The sequence below is a fragment of the Lepisosteus platostomus genome, chromosome 4, assembly GCF_059453375.1.
Source record: "Lepisosteus platostomus isolate fLepPlt1 chromosome 4, fLepPlt1.hap1, whole genome shotgun sequence".
Lineage (NCBI taxonomy): Eukaryota > Metazoa > Chordata > Actinopteri > Semionotiformes > Lepisosteidae > Lepisosteus > Lepisosteus platostomus.
Window position 1 is genome coordinate 16864993 of NC_142614.1, and position 15944 is coordinate 16880936.

The 15944-nt window shown below is 34.3% G+C and overlaps 1 protein-coding gene across 1 annotated transcript in view; it reads left to right on the forward strand.

Moving 5' to 3' along the window:
* The window catches only part of adamts12 (ADAM metallopeptidase with thrombospondin type 1 motif, 12), a 153483-nt gene that overhangs the window by 81912 nt on the left and 55627 nt on the right, over window positions 1-15944 (forward strand). Inside the window, exons 10-11 of the mRNA XM_088628774.1 lie at window positions 5262-5354; window positions 11919-12064. Of these exons, the coding sequence (XP_088484900.1) occupies window positions 5262-5354; window positions 11919-12064 (239 nt within the window). The remainder of the gene's footprint in view (window positions 1-5261; window positions 5355-11918; window positions 12065-15944) is intronic.

The window sequence follows — 15944 nt, forward strand, 5'->3', positions numbered from 1 at the left end:
TTGAACTTGGTTGTTGTCATCCCTCCTGAACATTCATTCTAAACCCCATTTAATTTCCCTGGAAGTTTACAAATGGCCTGTACTTTGTGTGAAAAACGTTTTCAAATGTCATTGGAAAATGCTTAACAATTGTAAGTTGTGTTGTTTTCTTCTTTTTCTTCCTTTAAACATTTTAGTCTCCCCTAAGCCTTTATTTAGGAAAAATCAGCATCTTCATTTTAAGTTATGCCTTTTTTCCCTGCAATGAATCTGGCTGCTCTTCTTCTGAGTATGACCGAGAACTGAATGTGAGTTATGGACATAAATTTAGGAAGATTGTCCTGAATGTGTCCTGGATCTTTAACGGTTGTCTGTCCTGCTAGTTTGCTGAAACCTTCTCTGCAGTTGGGACACAGGAGCGGCTTACTCCATAGTGTCTGGCAACACTAGCACATGACGTGCCTGGCTGCAGCATGCTAATGGCCCTCTCCCTTGCTTCTGGTGACATTTGAGGCATTATGGAATGCACAGAAAACTGACAAAGTGTGGCCTTTTTCTTGCAGTGAGCTAAGCTTTGAATTAAGGCCTTTTAAAAGGTGACCTGATCCTACATTGTTCCACCTGGACCAGGTTGGGAAAAAGTGCACCTAACGAGCTTTCATGTGATTGGCAAGTTGCAGTGCCTCACTGCACATGCTGTATTGCTGGTCAGAGGGCTGAAAACAAATTGACAACTTTTTGTGAAAGTACATAAGCTATAACTATAGTATTCTTATTCCAGAAAATGCCGCGTTTCTTTTTTACATCAGTATATATATCTAGTTCAAATTCTTAGTTGTTATTCTCATTAATTTTTTAGAATATTAATGGTGGCTATTTTGACCTGCATGACTCTGATCTTGACACAACAAATCTGGGATCAGTAATCCAAAACCGGGCTGGTAGAACAAGTAAATTACAAGGATAAAGAAGTAGGATGGATGAGTGTGGAGTCTGGGCATCTTTCATTTGTCAGGGAAGATGGTTTCTATTCAGTGGTGGCTAAGTAGACATGACGACTTTCACACTGTGAAAGATATTGCACAGTTACAATAACAAACAGCCTCTGAATCGTCCTTTTCATTGATGTTAAGGATTTTGACTTTTCGGAGCACTTCACATTGATCTTCAAGCCAAAGCAATATGTTGGGCCTATTATTGGAAACACATAGGCACTCATAGGGGACTTTAATTCTCAGTTTCATTTTCCTCAGGAAAAATACAGTTCCAGTAAAAGTAAACTGAATCGAAAAGAGAAACAAAAACAACAATAAATACAGTTCCAGTAAAAGTAAACTGAATCGAAAAGAGAAACAAAAACAACTATCTTTGTGGGCTAAAACATTCAATAAATGATTGGTTCAGCTATGGGTTTATATTAGCCTTAACCATTTGAACGTTTAGTAGTTAAAAGGAAGTTTGGATATATGGAAGTAAAGAGTAAAGTATTTTTCCATTCCATTTGTACTTAATAGTTTGTCAATAATGCATTTAAACTTTATCTATAGCAAAAACTGCAAAGATCTGTTGTTGTTTTAACTTAGAACAGAAATGTTCCTGTTGCTGTTTTGTGAATGTTGTAGCCATCCAACACAACCATATCAAGTAGTTTGAAAATAAGTTCCTGAACTCCTTTAGAGGCCTTTTTTTCCCAGAAACAAGATTTAATCTGTATGTGGATATTGTTAAGTTTTTTTACGTTGTTAAGTTGCTCTTTGTTTTAAATAACTTAACTAACAAAAGAAAATGGGACAGCAGAAGTGTGACTAGGATTAATTAAATGCACATTTCAAGTATTTCCAAGTACATAATCAAAGTGCTTTATACTGCAACTCCGTTAAAACTTTTAGGACATACAGTATGACACAGTCATTACTCCCAGGATCCCATTGATCCCATTGAGTGTTTAGTGCACAAAAGCATTCAAAGGGTTAAATAGGAAATCCAAAGTTAACTTGATTGCTCAAAACTGTCATGGTTGAAAAGTGACATCATTTCAGATGAGACTTAATTGTATAAAGAAAAAAGCCTCTGGGTAATAATTGAATTATCCTAAAATAACTCCACTCTAAAAAATAAATTCTGGACATGGTCTGACAGCCTTTGTAACTAATCTTTCAAATTATTACTTTGTATGATTCATCTTTCAACTTTCATTTGAAAAACATCATCAGTCCTTTGTATCAAAGAGCCTATTCTAGAGCCTTCCTGTTAAAACAGACTAATAAAATCAAGGGCTTGTTCTCCAGCCATTTTCACCTTAAGTACCTGTCTTATTAATAAGTAAGAATGCATTTGTTTGAACTGAAGAATTGCCTGTGCTTTGTCATTAACAGAGACTGCTCTTCAGGAACTATATTAAAAGTGTCAATTTAACGAGAGGGCTGATTCCTTGTTTTTCATTTTGATTTAAATTATTATCCATTTCATATAAAAATGAGAAAATAATTATTTCTGTTTTATGTTTGTTAAATGTATCTGTGTTTTTCACTTGCTTCTAAGCTTTCAAATAGTACATACAGGGAATTAATACATTTAAGACATTGTGGATGTACTGGTATACCTAAACATCCAACTTTAAACATCATCTGTCAAATATGTGTACTCTATTGTACATGTATAAAACTGCCTTCAAGTTGTACTTATAAGACTTCTTTCTCTGAAGGCCTCTCCATTGTATACGACCACATCTGTTCACAAAGTCTGGGAAATGAAGACATTTCTTGTCTTAGTGCAAGTTTTCTTTACTCAGTTTTTTCATAACTTCATAAAACAGAAGATGGAATAAAATCTTAATGGAAACATTACATTTGACCTTTGTACTTCTGTATATCTTCTATAGATCAGGTAAAGCAAAAGAACCTCAGCACGCCACCACCTCCAGACCAACACTTTTCTGGCTTTCCATTTTAGAATATACCCATTCCTGGATTCACCAATGTAATTCTAAAGCTGTTTATAAGGTAAAAATTTGGAAAATCAAAAAAAAATCCCATTACTTTATATGTGAATTGTGAAAGAACACTGTTTATGTAAATAGCCCTACCGTATGTATCCTAGTATAGCAGTTAAAAAGTTAAACAGAGAAGGTAAAGAGCACAAGCACTCAGAACTACTGTACTGTGCTGTGGGAGTTACAGCAAACAATTTGTAAACAAGGTGTTCCTAAATCAAGAGGTGGGTGTATTTTAAGATTATTATAGTAAAACATTTGCAGAATTCAGATAAACATAGTTCCTGCATGCAAGAAAAGCAGTCAGTACATTTGTAGGGAAACTCTTGCAGGGATAGGTATTTAGAGTTCATCTCTGAGAGACAATGGTGTCTTTCTATGGAAGGCCTTTGTACATTTATTTCAGAACTACACTCAATGCAGTGTGACATCTTGTATTAGTGAACGTTTAAAATCTTATTGTAGAAATATATATTTGGTGTGTCTTTATTTTCCTGAAAGCAGTTGTATAATAAGATTAATGGACCCCAGATTGTGTAGTATGATGGCATAAAAACATTTCCGGAGTGGTAAATGGATTTGGCTGGCTACTTTGTATTTAACTGTAATAAACTCAAGCTTCTCCAAGACACACCGTGTTAAACAGTATTACTTTAGGAAAAAGTGAACACCATTCAAAGTCATTGTGCTCCCAGTAAGCTAAGCCCACACTTTCTGTTTATTGATTGGGCTAATTACAATAAAGGAAGCAACGCTTGTCCTTCTATATACTGTACTGTACTCCTACTCAAAAGTAACTGCTCAGAGAGAAGTGCTGCATTATCATCAAATAAATCTTCCTTTTTGTCCCACAGCCCTTCTTTGTGTTTGTGTGGTTATAATAATATAAAAGTCAAAAGTTCATGTAAAACTTGTTTAAATCTTCTTTTTGAAACCATTGGCAGTCAGTGAGTTTTTCTTAAGAATATGCCATTATAAAAGGTGAAGCAGCATAACATGAATACAGATTATGCAGAAAGATAAAATGTCCTCACCTGTTCTCTCTCCATTAATTTGGTGAACTTCATAGACTGAAGGTATTGCATTTTATTGCATTATTGAATTTATTGCTTTTTTAGAAGAGAGATAGAAATGGAAGAATCATCTCAGTGATTATAATATAATGTGCATTGTATTTGTAATTGTACACATTTTGTTAGTATACACTGAGATCCAACAAGTGAATATAAAATAAAATAATGCATTATTTTGCACTTCAGGTACAAGTGCAGTAAAACGGCTTCATTGTAGACATACCTCATTACTCTAGACACAGGTCTATTGTGAGTTCTACACAAGACCTGTGTCTTAGACATTGCATATACACACATTTATTCATCTTCTTTATCAATTCTCATTTGGTTAAAAGAATAAAGTTGCCCTGTTTTTTTTAGTTTTTTTACTGAAATACCTATAGACTAAAAAGAAACCTTTATTTCTTATTCGTGTTTTCATTAGAAATTTGGAAGACAAATTAATTTTTAATGTCTGAGGGGTTCAGGAATAACGAAAACCTTGGATACACTGTGTATCCAGGTTGAAATAGTATTATTCATAAAACGTAAAGAAAGAAAATCTTTGGGGAATTGCTTCTATAAAATATAAAATATGGAACAGCAACATCAGAGTGGAGATTAAGGTGTGATGGTCTGAGTAGCATGCAAGACTTGTAATGATTTATGGCAATCTGACTACATTGCTCTACATTAAAGTCTAGGCATGGGACATCATCTGTTGCTCTTCCTGCCGCCATATGTTGACATCCTGACTCTTCCAATAAAGAGTCTTCCATGCATTTTCTAACCACTTCTTTCAATTTCAATTCAGGTTACCTTCCATTCAATGTCAGATTTTAAATTTTGATTGCTATTCAGATTGGTCGAATCAAATTCCTTCCAGTCAGCAAATGAGATCTACTGTAGCTACTAAAAAGTGTTTGTCAAACAATTGTTATAGCAGATGTGTCCAATTCATATTTTGTGACACTAATTAAATTTCATAATGGAAATTAAATATTAAAAAGGATAACATATGATAAGAAGTCTCAATGTACAAATAGAGGGAGACTTACCTCACTATCAAGTCACTCAATTTACTGTTCTCTACTCAGATACAGAATTCATGCTTAAGAATGTACATTTTTACTGAGCTTTAGGAAACTAATTGGCTTAGCATGATACCAGCAAAGTTGTAATAAAATACTTTAGATTGCAGTCTTTAATGGAACTTTTTTTTTTGTGTGCAATTACAGAATGTTTGCCAAACTCTTTGGTGTTCAGTGAATGGTTCATGCCGTTCCAAGTTGGACTCACCTGCAGATGGAACCAGATGTGGAGAAGATAAGGTATTTATTTGCCTATTCACATATTAGTTCTGCCTGCCATTCAGTTTATCCTGATCTGCATTCAGATTATTCATTTTCAGTAAAAATTTTCAATATCCTTTTTGAGGTTTTGGGAGTTGACATGGAAGTTAAGTCTGCTGTCTCATAGCTCTTGGATTTGACTCCTTTGGTGTCAGTTTTCGTAGAGTTTGTATTATTCTCCCTCTGTGGCAGTTTTCCCTGGATACTGCAGTGTACAACCCACCTCTGAAAGACAGACTGATTAGGTCTGAATGATTCCTGTAAGTCCCAGGTAATTTATAAATCCAGGGCGAGAGAGTGCAGTTGTACTCTACCCTACAGCAAGGTACTTCACCCGTACTGTTTCAGTTAAGTACTCAGCTGTATAAATGGGTGTAAATGTAACTTGTTTTGGATAAACATGTCATACGAATAAACATGAATGTCTCCATGCTCCTATATTGGACTGGATCACTGTCCAGAGGGATATTGGGCCTTGTCTTCTTTTGTGCATGCCACTTTTGCATTGTGAATGCCTTTTCGGCACCAGCGCAGGAAATGCATTTTTGATTTGGTAGTGTTCAGTCAGATTTCTGCAGGAAGTGAGTAGCTCGTAATCAGTGCACAAAAACAAAAATCCTAAACAAGGAGAAATTGTAGAAAGGGCAGCTGGAAGAGAATAATTATACTCATGCTGTCCTGTAAACCCCTGTATCATTATCTTTTGATGGTTGTTATTTAAAACAACTTATTACATTCTTTTTGTAGTATGTAGGGACATACAGTAAGTGTTGTCAAAAACTAACAAGAGATATGTTGTGTAGTTCACTTTAAAATGTTTTTTTTTCAAACTTTTAGATTTTTCTAAAAAATCAGTTTTATCAGATAATTTATTTTCAAAATGAACTTTTATTTTTAGATTTAGTTATATTATTTATTCATTAAGAATTATTATTATTATTATTATTCTTATTATTATTATTTTAATTATTATTATTATTATTATTTTTATTATTATTATTATTATTATTATTTTTTTTTTAACACATGAATTATCTAGCTTGATCTCATCAGTGGTACTGATGAACCAGAAGGTGGCACTCTTGCCCCCAGACCAAAATTTTCAAACCAAAGTCCCAACATGGCAACTGGGGACATTATGCTTTAGGGAGACATATTACCTTAAAGCCCTGACAACTTGATCATTATCCCCGGTGTCCTGGCTAAATTCTGGTGGGCCCACTTCTATATACAGTATCTTATGTTAACAGTATTATTTAGCATTACTCCAGAGGTTTCTGTACATGCAGTTCTCATTAGTGAGAATGATTTCCATGAGTTATCCTACTCTCACCCACATTTCTGCCTCCCTATTACATTATATCTGTACCTTACACTTAACTGTGTATTTAGGTGGGGTAATGACCCTTCAGTACCTGATTCTTCTAGTATAATGAAAGTTCAAAAGAAACATTTTTCTTCTTTTAAGTGTTATACTGTACTTCAATTATAGTGATTCCACAAGCAGAAAGTTTTAAGTGTTCCACTTTCAAGTTATTCAGTGTAAATACTCTTTTTTTACTTTCAAATACCAGTTTATTGATTTTTAACTTCTTTTGCTTCATGATATAAAGATGAAAATACATTTTCTAGGACAGAAATACACTTCTAGGAAAAAGCTGGTGATATATTTATGAGCAAATAACAACAAATAGTTTGAAGCGGAAAAACCTCAGCAGCAATTTTTTTTTCTTAACTATCCTTAACAGTTCATTAACTGTTATTCATTAAATGTTCATTAGGCTATGAATATGCATTATCCTCAGGAACAAAGGATACTGAATGTGACGCACTGAAAAGCCAATATGTGGAAAATTTTGTTTAGCAATATAGTGGGTAGTTACATCTCTAATATATTTTGACTCAATCTTATTTTCAATCAGTTTTCATGGCAATTGATCAAGAAAGAGAAAATGTATATTTTTTTTAGTCTTTATGTGGGGTGATGAGTCACACAAATTCAGCATTGCAAAATTTAAGAAGGACAATTCCTCATTTAGTCTATTAGGTGTAACAATATAGTTGTGCTTCTTTATGTAACAATATTCCATCCAAGTTACTTCCTCTAATGTTCTTGTCAACTTTCTCATTAGCCTCGAATTTCAAGTAATTTACTCTAAGTTATGTTTTGTATGTGAATGACAAACCTAGTGTTCTGCTTTTTTTCCAAATCTGATGTTGTAGTTGTCCTCCTATGTTCATTTATACAATCCCTAGGAGTCCATCTGCCTTTTCTAAGATATACTAAGATATGTAGCAGTAAGCAAGGAGTATCTGTAGCTTAAATAACTCCTGAAGAACAGATGGTGAAACACTTCAGATAAAAGATATAATGTGTTTTTGGTTTACAAGAATAATTCTTCTTTGTTTCTACTGTGCACTACAATGATTCTGCTTTACAAACTTAAAAATGTTTGAAAGTGGTAGACATAAAATATGCAGTCAAGAATGTGCTATCATTTTGATGTTTAAGTATTTTTTAAAATAATTTCAGACAAAGGAGATGCTGCAGATATGTTTGATTTCTTTGTTTAGTTTTTGAGATCAAGAATATAATCCATGTCAGAACTCATCTGAATTAATGTAGATATTCATTTTCCAAAATTCAGATATAAGTGTTACACATCGTTTATGCATCAGTATAATTGTAGTAAAGTATATTCCTTAATCTGCACAAATTTTGCTATAAAATATGTATCCAAGTATTTAGTCTTTTTTCATTTAAAATAAATACAGTACATACCCTGCAGGCACTTGGATCTACTTTTTAGAGCCTCAGGATTTGTGCCAGGTTTTGCCAGTACAGCAACTGTAGGTCTCAGGTGTGTGATTTGGAGTAAAGCATTTGTGGTCTTCATTGCCTAGGCAGATACCAACTGTGCAGCAGCAAGCAGAGTTGATGAAGAGGAAAAGTTAACTTTGCCTGAGTGGAATTTTCAAATGTAAGAAAGACATGTCTGTACCTAGGTCTCCTTTAATCGTCAATGGATAACAAACACACCTTCCAGTTTTGTGCCATTTATTCCCACTTCCCAGTGTGTCCCCAGGTTGAGCTTAGATAGAAATTCTAATCCCTTCTTGCTTGAAAAATTGCGCTGCAATTAATTGTGTCACAATCTGAAGTAGACTTTTATCAAGTCATTTAAACATCAGTCACCTTATTTATAGTCCTGTACTAGGCTATAAACTTAAGTTTAAAACATAAATAAGAATATAAGAAGGTTACAAATGAGAAGAGACCATTCGACCCATAGTATATGTTTGTGAATAGAAATAATTTTACAACATTATACTATTTAGATATATAATTATGAGGTGTATGAATGTTTAAAACTTCTACTACAAGGCGAGTATAATGTATAATATATGACTAGGAATGAAAGATGAATAAGAATAAGTTACTATAACTACTTAACCAGCTTCAGGGAGAAGTAAGGCAGCTGAAGATTTTTCTTCATCTAAATTGGCTTCATAGTTTCTTGGGGAAACCTGATTAATCATAAAATCACATTTTTGACAAAAAAAAGTTAAAGGAGGAAGAGATGTAAAGATCTTCCTTTCTGATATGATAAGACAGTCCTCACAATTTAATTTCACACTGGTTATATAATTATTTTATTTTTACCTAAAGTGCTTTGAAAGCAGCCATGTTTAGCCTTTCATGTGAAATGCATATTAAAATATTCTGTTGTCGGCCTTTTTTTAAAGGTTTTAGGCACAGTGAACAGACACGAGTCTTGGAACTTCAAAGTTCTCGTAGGCAACAGGTTAGAAACAAGGGCCTCTTGCAAAGTCTTTCCCTTTTCTTGCCTTGTGGGTCTTTAGTCCCCTCTGAAACATGGGTGCCTACTAAAGAAGTGTTAGCACGCCTACTGCTAGGTATGACACTCATTCGCATTTGGGTTAGCATTCAAAACTGCTCACCACGAAACCTTACGTAAGCTGAAATCCATACTCATATATAGTACATTCACATTGTAATAATACAAAATTGCAGCTTTCTATCTACTAGAATGCATTTCTGCCATGCCTAAAAGGGTAACACTGCAAGCACACAGCAGGAATGATTCCAAACATTGCACACGTAACAGACAAACTGCACACAAGGCAGTGAGCAACAAGGATGAGGATTCTGATTGATGGCACAAGATGGCAGCCTTTTGCTCCGTTGCTAATTACTGTAGAAATTTTGTCATCTCGATATTTTTTGTTATTTCTGTACTCTCTGAAAACTCTTCACATAGAGTAGAATTTATGTGAGATGGGGAGTTGCTGTTGTTTATTATGTTCCAGGTCACAGTGAGATTAACTCAAACTAGCTGGCAGAATTGGTGGTGGTCCACCTGCTTCTATGTCCCTCAATGCATTCACAAGTCTTGTCTAAGGAAGGCTTAAGGTAGTGTTAAAATCGTGTTAATTTTGGTAGTTGCATGTAACTATCATATGTTCTTAATCATAAGGTTGACATTGGAGAGTAAAATAGTCCTAGAAAGTTTTTTAAGTGGATAACTTAAGAGTTTCACTGAATATTTGAATACACAGGATTTGACAATGGTAACATACTGTACATTGGACTTCCAGTGCACATGTAATACAATATGTGATTATTTGTAGCATCTTAATTGCATTTCTTGTACTTCTGTGATTATATGTAAACAGTAGGACCTCATTTTAAAGTAGATGTATAATTTGTGACTATTTGAATTGTAATTTCATTTTATTCCAGGTCAACTTTAATAAATGTGGGTTTGATAGGGATCACATTGTGTTTTCATACCGTACATTTTAATATAATAACTCCTTCCCATGGGGAAGGACTGATGAAGGCAGTGAATTCATTTCAAGAGCTATTGTTATTCTTTCTACTTTAAATGTTTGAGATCCAGAGAGGTTCACTGTAGCTGTCTGTTTAGGTTCCTTGGTATTGTAATCACTATTGTTCCAGATTTAAGCCAATTCCTCAGCTGTTTAACATTACAATATCCATAAATAATTTGTAGTAATTGAAGCATTTAGTTATAGTTTTATTGGATGTCTACAGAGTAATAATGTTTCACGTGAAACAATTGTTCTGTGTTTTCAATTACCTTTCCTTTAAAATGCTGGGACATGGGGTTATTTTTATAATGAAGGAAATAAATTCCATTATTTCTTAAGTACTTTAATTAATGTTATGAAGCATTGCTTTAAAGTAAAAAAGAAAATGTGGTTACGGGAAATTACACATGACAGTTGGGCTGTTGTATACAGAACACAAAATAGATGAATTTATCTAAATCAGTAAAGCATGTCTGAGAGTAAGGATATACTGTACTACAGAAGGAAATCTAGTATAATTATTCCCAGCTGTTTCATTTTTAAAAAGTAAAAAAGCTTGTCAAATATTGTGTTGTAAAAATTAATAGCACAATTTTGCTTGGCTGATTTAAATGTGACAAGAATATGATAAAACCATAAATCTTTCTGAGTGTAAATGACTAGGCTGTGTTCTTTCACCGTGGTCTTGTTTGACTTTACAAGAGCTTTGGTTCTTGGTTACAGAACAGAATCTTGAAATCTCCCAACATTTCTGAGTACTGAAAAAGTGTAATTTAGCATTTTTTGTTTAAGTTCCAGATTTAGTTTAATAAAAGATTGAGACAGAAAATCATCCAAGCAATATTCCTATAAAGATTAAAAAACATCAAATGATTTCAGTGAAGATCCAGAGAAAATACTAACAAGAAAGATCTTTTCAGTCAAACGTCCTTTTTGGTTCCTGGCAAGATCTTGACATAGGAGCTCCCTGGACTTTAATATCTTATCTCTAATGTCATTTTGAAATGTTAATCTGAATAATGTAAGAACATTGATAAAAATGAGAAAGGGATTCATCCCATGTAGACTGTTTGGTAGTTAATTGATGTCAGGATCTCATTCAACTGTTTCTTGAAAGGAAAACAAAATGTTGGTTTCAACGGCAAGGCTCAAGAGCTTGTTCAAGATTCTAGATAACATGGTAATAAGTCAGAAAAACCAACAACTGACAAACATACTAACAGGTTATCATGCTAATAAATTACAACAGAGACAATAATACTACACCAGTACTGCAGAAAGAGAGGGTGGTAAAAACATGGTAATTCTTTATTTCTTTTATAGCATGCTTTCAATTGCAATTGTTGCCATTTGCAGTGCATAAAACATTACATCTCTGCATATAATATTATAAAATATCAACGATATAACCTCCAAGGCCTGACAGTCAAAAATGTTTAAAATCAATATGAAACTCTGCCTTGCAGCACTGGGGCCCTTGGTTCAATTCCTTGGGTCCTATCTGTAGTGTTTAAATGTTCTCCCTGTGTTGTCTTGGGTTTCTTCCAGGTACTCCGGTGCGCCAACCCATTAGTAGATTCTAGGGGTGATAGAATGAATGAATCACTTAAAATTCTAGAATCCAACACCTGTAGATAATTAATGAGGGAATGCACACAAGTCTAACTGTTTTTTTCTTCTTCATAGTGGTGTATCTCCGGAGAGTGCGTGATTGTGGGAAAGCTTCCTGAAACGGTGAATGGCGGATGGGGAGTGTGGAGCCGCTGGTCTCACTGCACGCGGACGTGTGGGGCAGGAGTTCAGAGCGCGGAGAGGGAGTGTAACAACCCAAAGTGAGAAGGATTCCTTCCATCTTTTAAGATATGACTTAAAGGGGAACTGCAATGCTATTTTTACATTTCAGGGTTAGAAAGAATCATTGCATTTCAGACCACAGTAAAAGTAAAATGTACATGGTAATATGTAGAACCTTCAATTTACATCACAAAAATAAATTAAATTTCCAGGTACAGTATGTGCAGCATCATTTTCTGATATTCGGAACGAGGCGACAAAAATTCCAGTGACATGAAGTGGCCCTATTACAATGTAAACAAGCAGGCTTGTGAATCTATTTCTTTAATCCAATAGAAATATTGCTCTCTACAAGATGGTTTCGCCAATAAATGGAGCTTAATTTGTTAACTCTGTACACAGATAACATTGGAAACCTTCTACTGGAGTATCTGCTGCATAGCCTGTATTTAATTTGTTCGTATATCAGCATTACAATAGTCATTATGGTAATTAGCGAGCAGGAAAGGGGTTGCATCACATCACTATTGTGGGAGTGCTTGCTCTTGTGCGTGGCGAGGCTAAGGGTTTTCAAAAACATGACAACATACAGTACTTTCACAAAATTCATTATTTTGTGCTTAATTCAAAAGTTGTCGAATTCTTCTATACCGTGAATGAATTTATTTTGTTACAAAGATTTAATAGTCTAAGAAAACGGGACTGCAGTTCCCATTTACGATGCATTTCAGTATCATTAATTGGAAATTATTGCAAATTTATCAATATTTCATAAATAGAATGTATCAATAGAGCAGACTGAATGTGATGATAACCAACCCAGTAACCAACCAAATAATTCTGACTTATAGCTTGAAATATACATTTCATACTGTTCTTCTTTTAAGCTGTTTCTTGAAAGAAGCAAGGGTATAGGCTTTAACTACAGTAATAGGTATAAAGTGTGGCTTGATTCCTGGCTTGAATCTGAAATCAGAATCTGAGGTCAGATTCTTCTCAGATCAATAAACCACAAGTTTGTCTGTCTACAGCTACATAATGGCTGTTCATTGTTCAGGTTCTCAGTGCCTCATGCCTTTTGGTTTAACATTAAATTGGACTGAGGTACATGGCATAAAATGTGTTTTACCGGAAAAATTCCTCAGTTATATCAAAGCTAAAGTCAACATTATCACAAGTGCTGGTGTGCTGTGAAGCTATTGATTCAAAAGACATTTGTGATTAATTAATGGATGTTTAAAAACAAAGAGCAGACTTTCTTAACAAGACACTATTATTGTAGGTAACAAGGTACATATTTTACTAAAATGACAAATGCAACCTTTTCAAGTAGATTTATTTACTTCACCTCTCTTTACTTGTCAGTGATTTGGTAGTTACAATGTTTATACACAAATTTACACTTGGGGGAGATGAGCAGTACAACTTTTTGTAATACCCAGAATGGATCATTTTCAGAAGTCCCCTGCTAATGTTATTGATATGTGGAAAATTGTGCTCAAGTGAACTCAAGTGTTTTGGGATTTACTCAGCATTGTAGAGAAGGATACTAACAGGAAACTGGTAAAAGGGACTAAAAATATGAACATTTTACAGCTTCAAACTGCTGAACAACTTGTCCAATGTACAGTATATACACACTGATACATCTGCTGTGATCAGCAATGCCCTTCATCTTCGCCTTTCACACTTTTCTTTCACAAATCTCAATCTTTGAATGCCAATTAGCGTAGTAGGTTTGTCTTCCTATAATGCAAGAGGTCTTCCTCTTCTTTGTTGAATCAATTTAGTTTTCCTTTTATTCTTCTTGGATACACCAATGTGTGACTGGGAATTGGCAAGTTCTGCCCTGTTCACTTGGCCTGGTAGTAACCTGGCCTGGGAGTTACACTGAAGAGTTACCTATCGAACCTCACTCGTATGTCTTTGTGAAGTGGAAGGATACTAGGGGACATTCAATAGCCAAACAGTTGGCAAACCAGCCTGGATTCGAACCCAGAACTTAAGAGCTGTGGGGCATCAGCACTCCAGTAAATGATCTAGCTTGATATGCTCTTTCTTTACTGTACATCTGGTTCGTGTGCCAATGAATTAATGTTTTTCTTTTACTTCTTTCACTACAAATACTAAATCGGTACATCTGTAGTGTCTATGTCATTTTTGCATTGATGGTTCAAGGTGCCCATCACAATTTAGGCTACATAGCATCTTTTTGAGAAAAAAAAAACATTTAAGCATGAGAAGAACATATCACCTTGCCACTTTTAACATACTACTGTATTGAGTAGAGGAACATACTGTAGCTTACTGTATACTGTATATATAATTTTTATATATTCAATCTGATCCACTTGCTCATAGTGACACACCCTTATATCTACAGAAAGCATGAACAGCACAAAGACATGGGTGCTGAGGATTCACAAAACTTAATTCCATATTTACAGATGCATCCACTCAGAACGCAAGGTATTTCTTTTAAACGTGTTACCTGTGAAGCGGCACATTGCACATTGCGTTGTGTAATTTACTCGCCAAAGACGATTGATAGGTGGCACTTGTGGTCTGTTAGATGTTAGTGAAACAATTGCTTCATTTAATCTGTTTCTCTGCTGTGTAAGTTTAAATCCACTTAATGGAATATTAATATGGAATTTTCCAACTAATGGGAAGCTGAAAATAAGTATATAAGTACATGTAATATATACCTAATTTAATGAAAATTTCAGCAACAAGTAATTAGGAAACAATTTAACTTTAAATTTTGATTATGAAAAATATATTTCACACATACTGTACTGTACTGTAGTGTCTTTAAAGTCATATGGTCTAACACATAACATAAACCTATTACAGTACATACAGTGAATGGTAGTGGCAGCTAAATATAAAAAACAAATTAAACATTAAACATAAACATTTCATGCATCAAAGTCTTTCACATTAGTCTTCAGTAACATATGGTTGTTATTTTGGACAAAGTTCTTGTTCTAACTATGTAAAGTTTATATACTTCATAAAAAGCTATAATGTTTTATACTTTTCTAAGAATATATAAAAAGAACACTGTATTTGCTGTTGTTATAGTTGTACAAAAGTTGTAGTGTTGGTTTAATATCACTTAAAAGGTAGTATTAATATGGAATCGTACAGATCCAGCCATTCAGAATGCACTATTCTAACAATATTCTGTTGTGGGACTTCACTACTTTGTACAACTTCCAGGTGCTGCAGAGAATCCTTAATGTGGCATGGTGAATCATTTGAGTTATCGCCAGAAAACTCCTGGTTTCGAATCCCAGTCAATGCTGAGCTCCTTGAGACCATTGTTGTACTAAACTGCCACTTGGGCGCAATGCACTACATTAGAGTCTATGAATGTTTCATTGTCCATTACAGCTATAAGGACAGCAAAATTTAAAATGAATCTCAAAATGTTTCCACAACATCCACAATTGATAGTTTTAGCTCCCAAAATTTCTTTAGCTACATGATTCCATATTAATATTACCTACTGTATAAGTAAATTTAGGAAGTAATTTTTAGTAAAACAATAGTAAAATAGGAAGTCAAAAGATGGCCTTTATGTCAAGGTGTTCCTTTCAAAACTTCAGTGGAATCGGTGGCCTTGAAGTTGGGTATTTTTAAAACTCAGGACTGAGCACAGAAAAAAAAGAAACCAAAAATCTAAACAGGCAATCAGATTAAGTCATCAATTACAGTATCACAAAAAACAGACACAGTGGTCTTCCACTGACCAGATTTGGGAACCACAGCCTTAGGTGGCTAGACAGATGGATATACAAACATTTTGAACATCACACTAAAAAACAAACTGGTCCAAGAAAACCAAAGTCTTTATGTTTTTTTGTCCAGATTTCAAGATTCTTAAATTCAAAAGACATATTTATCAGGCAA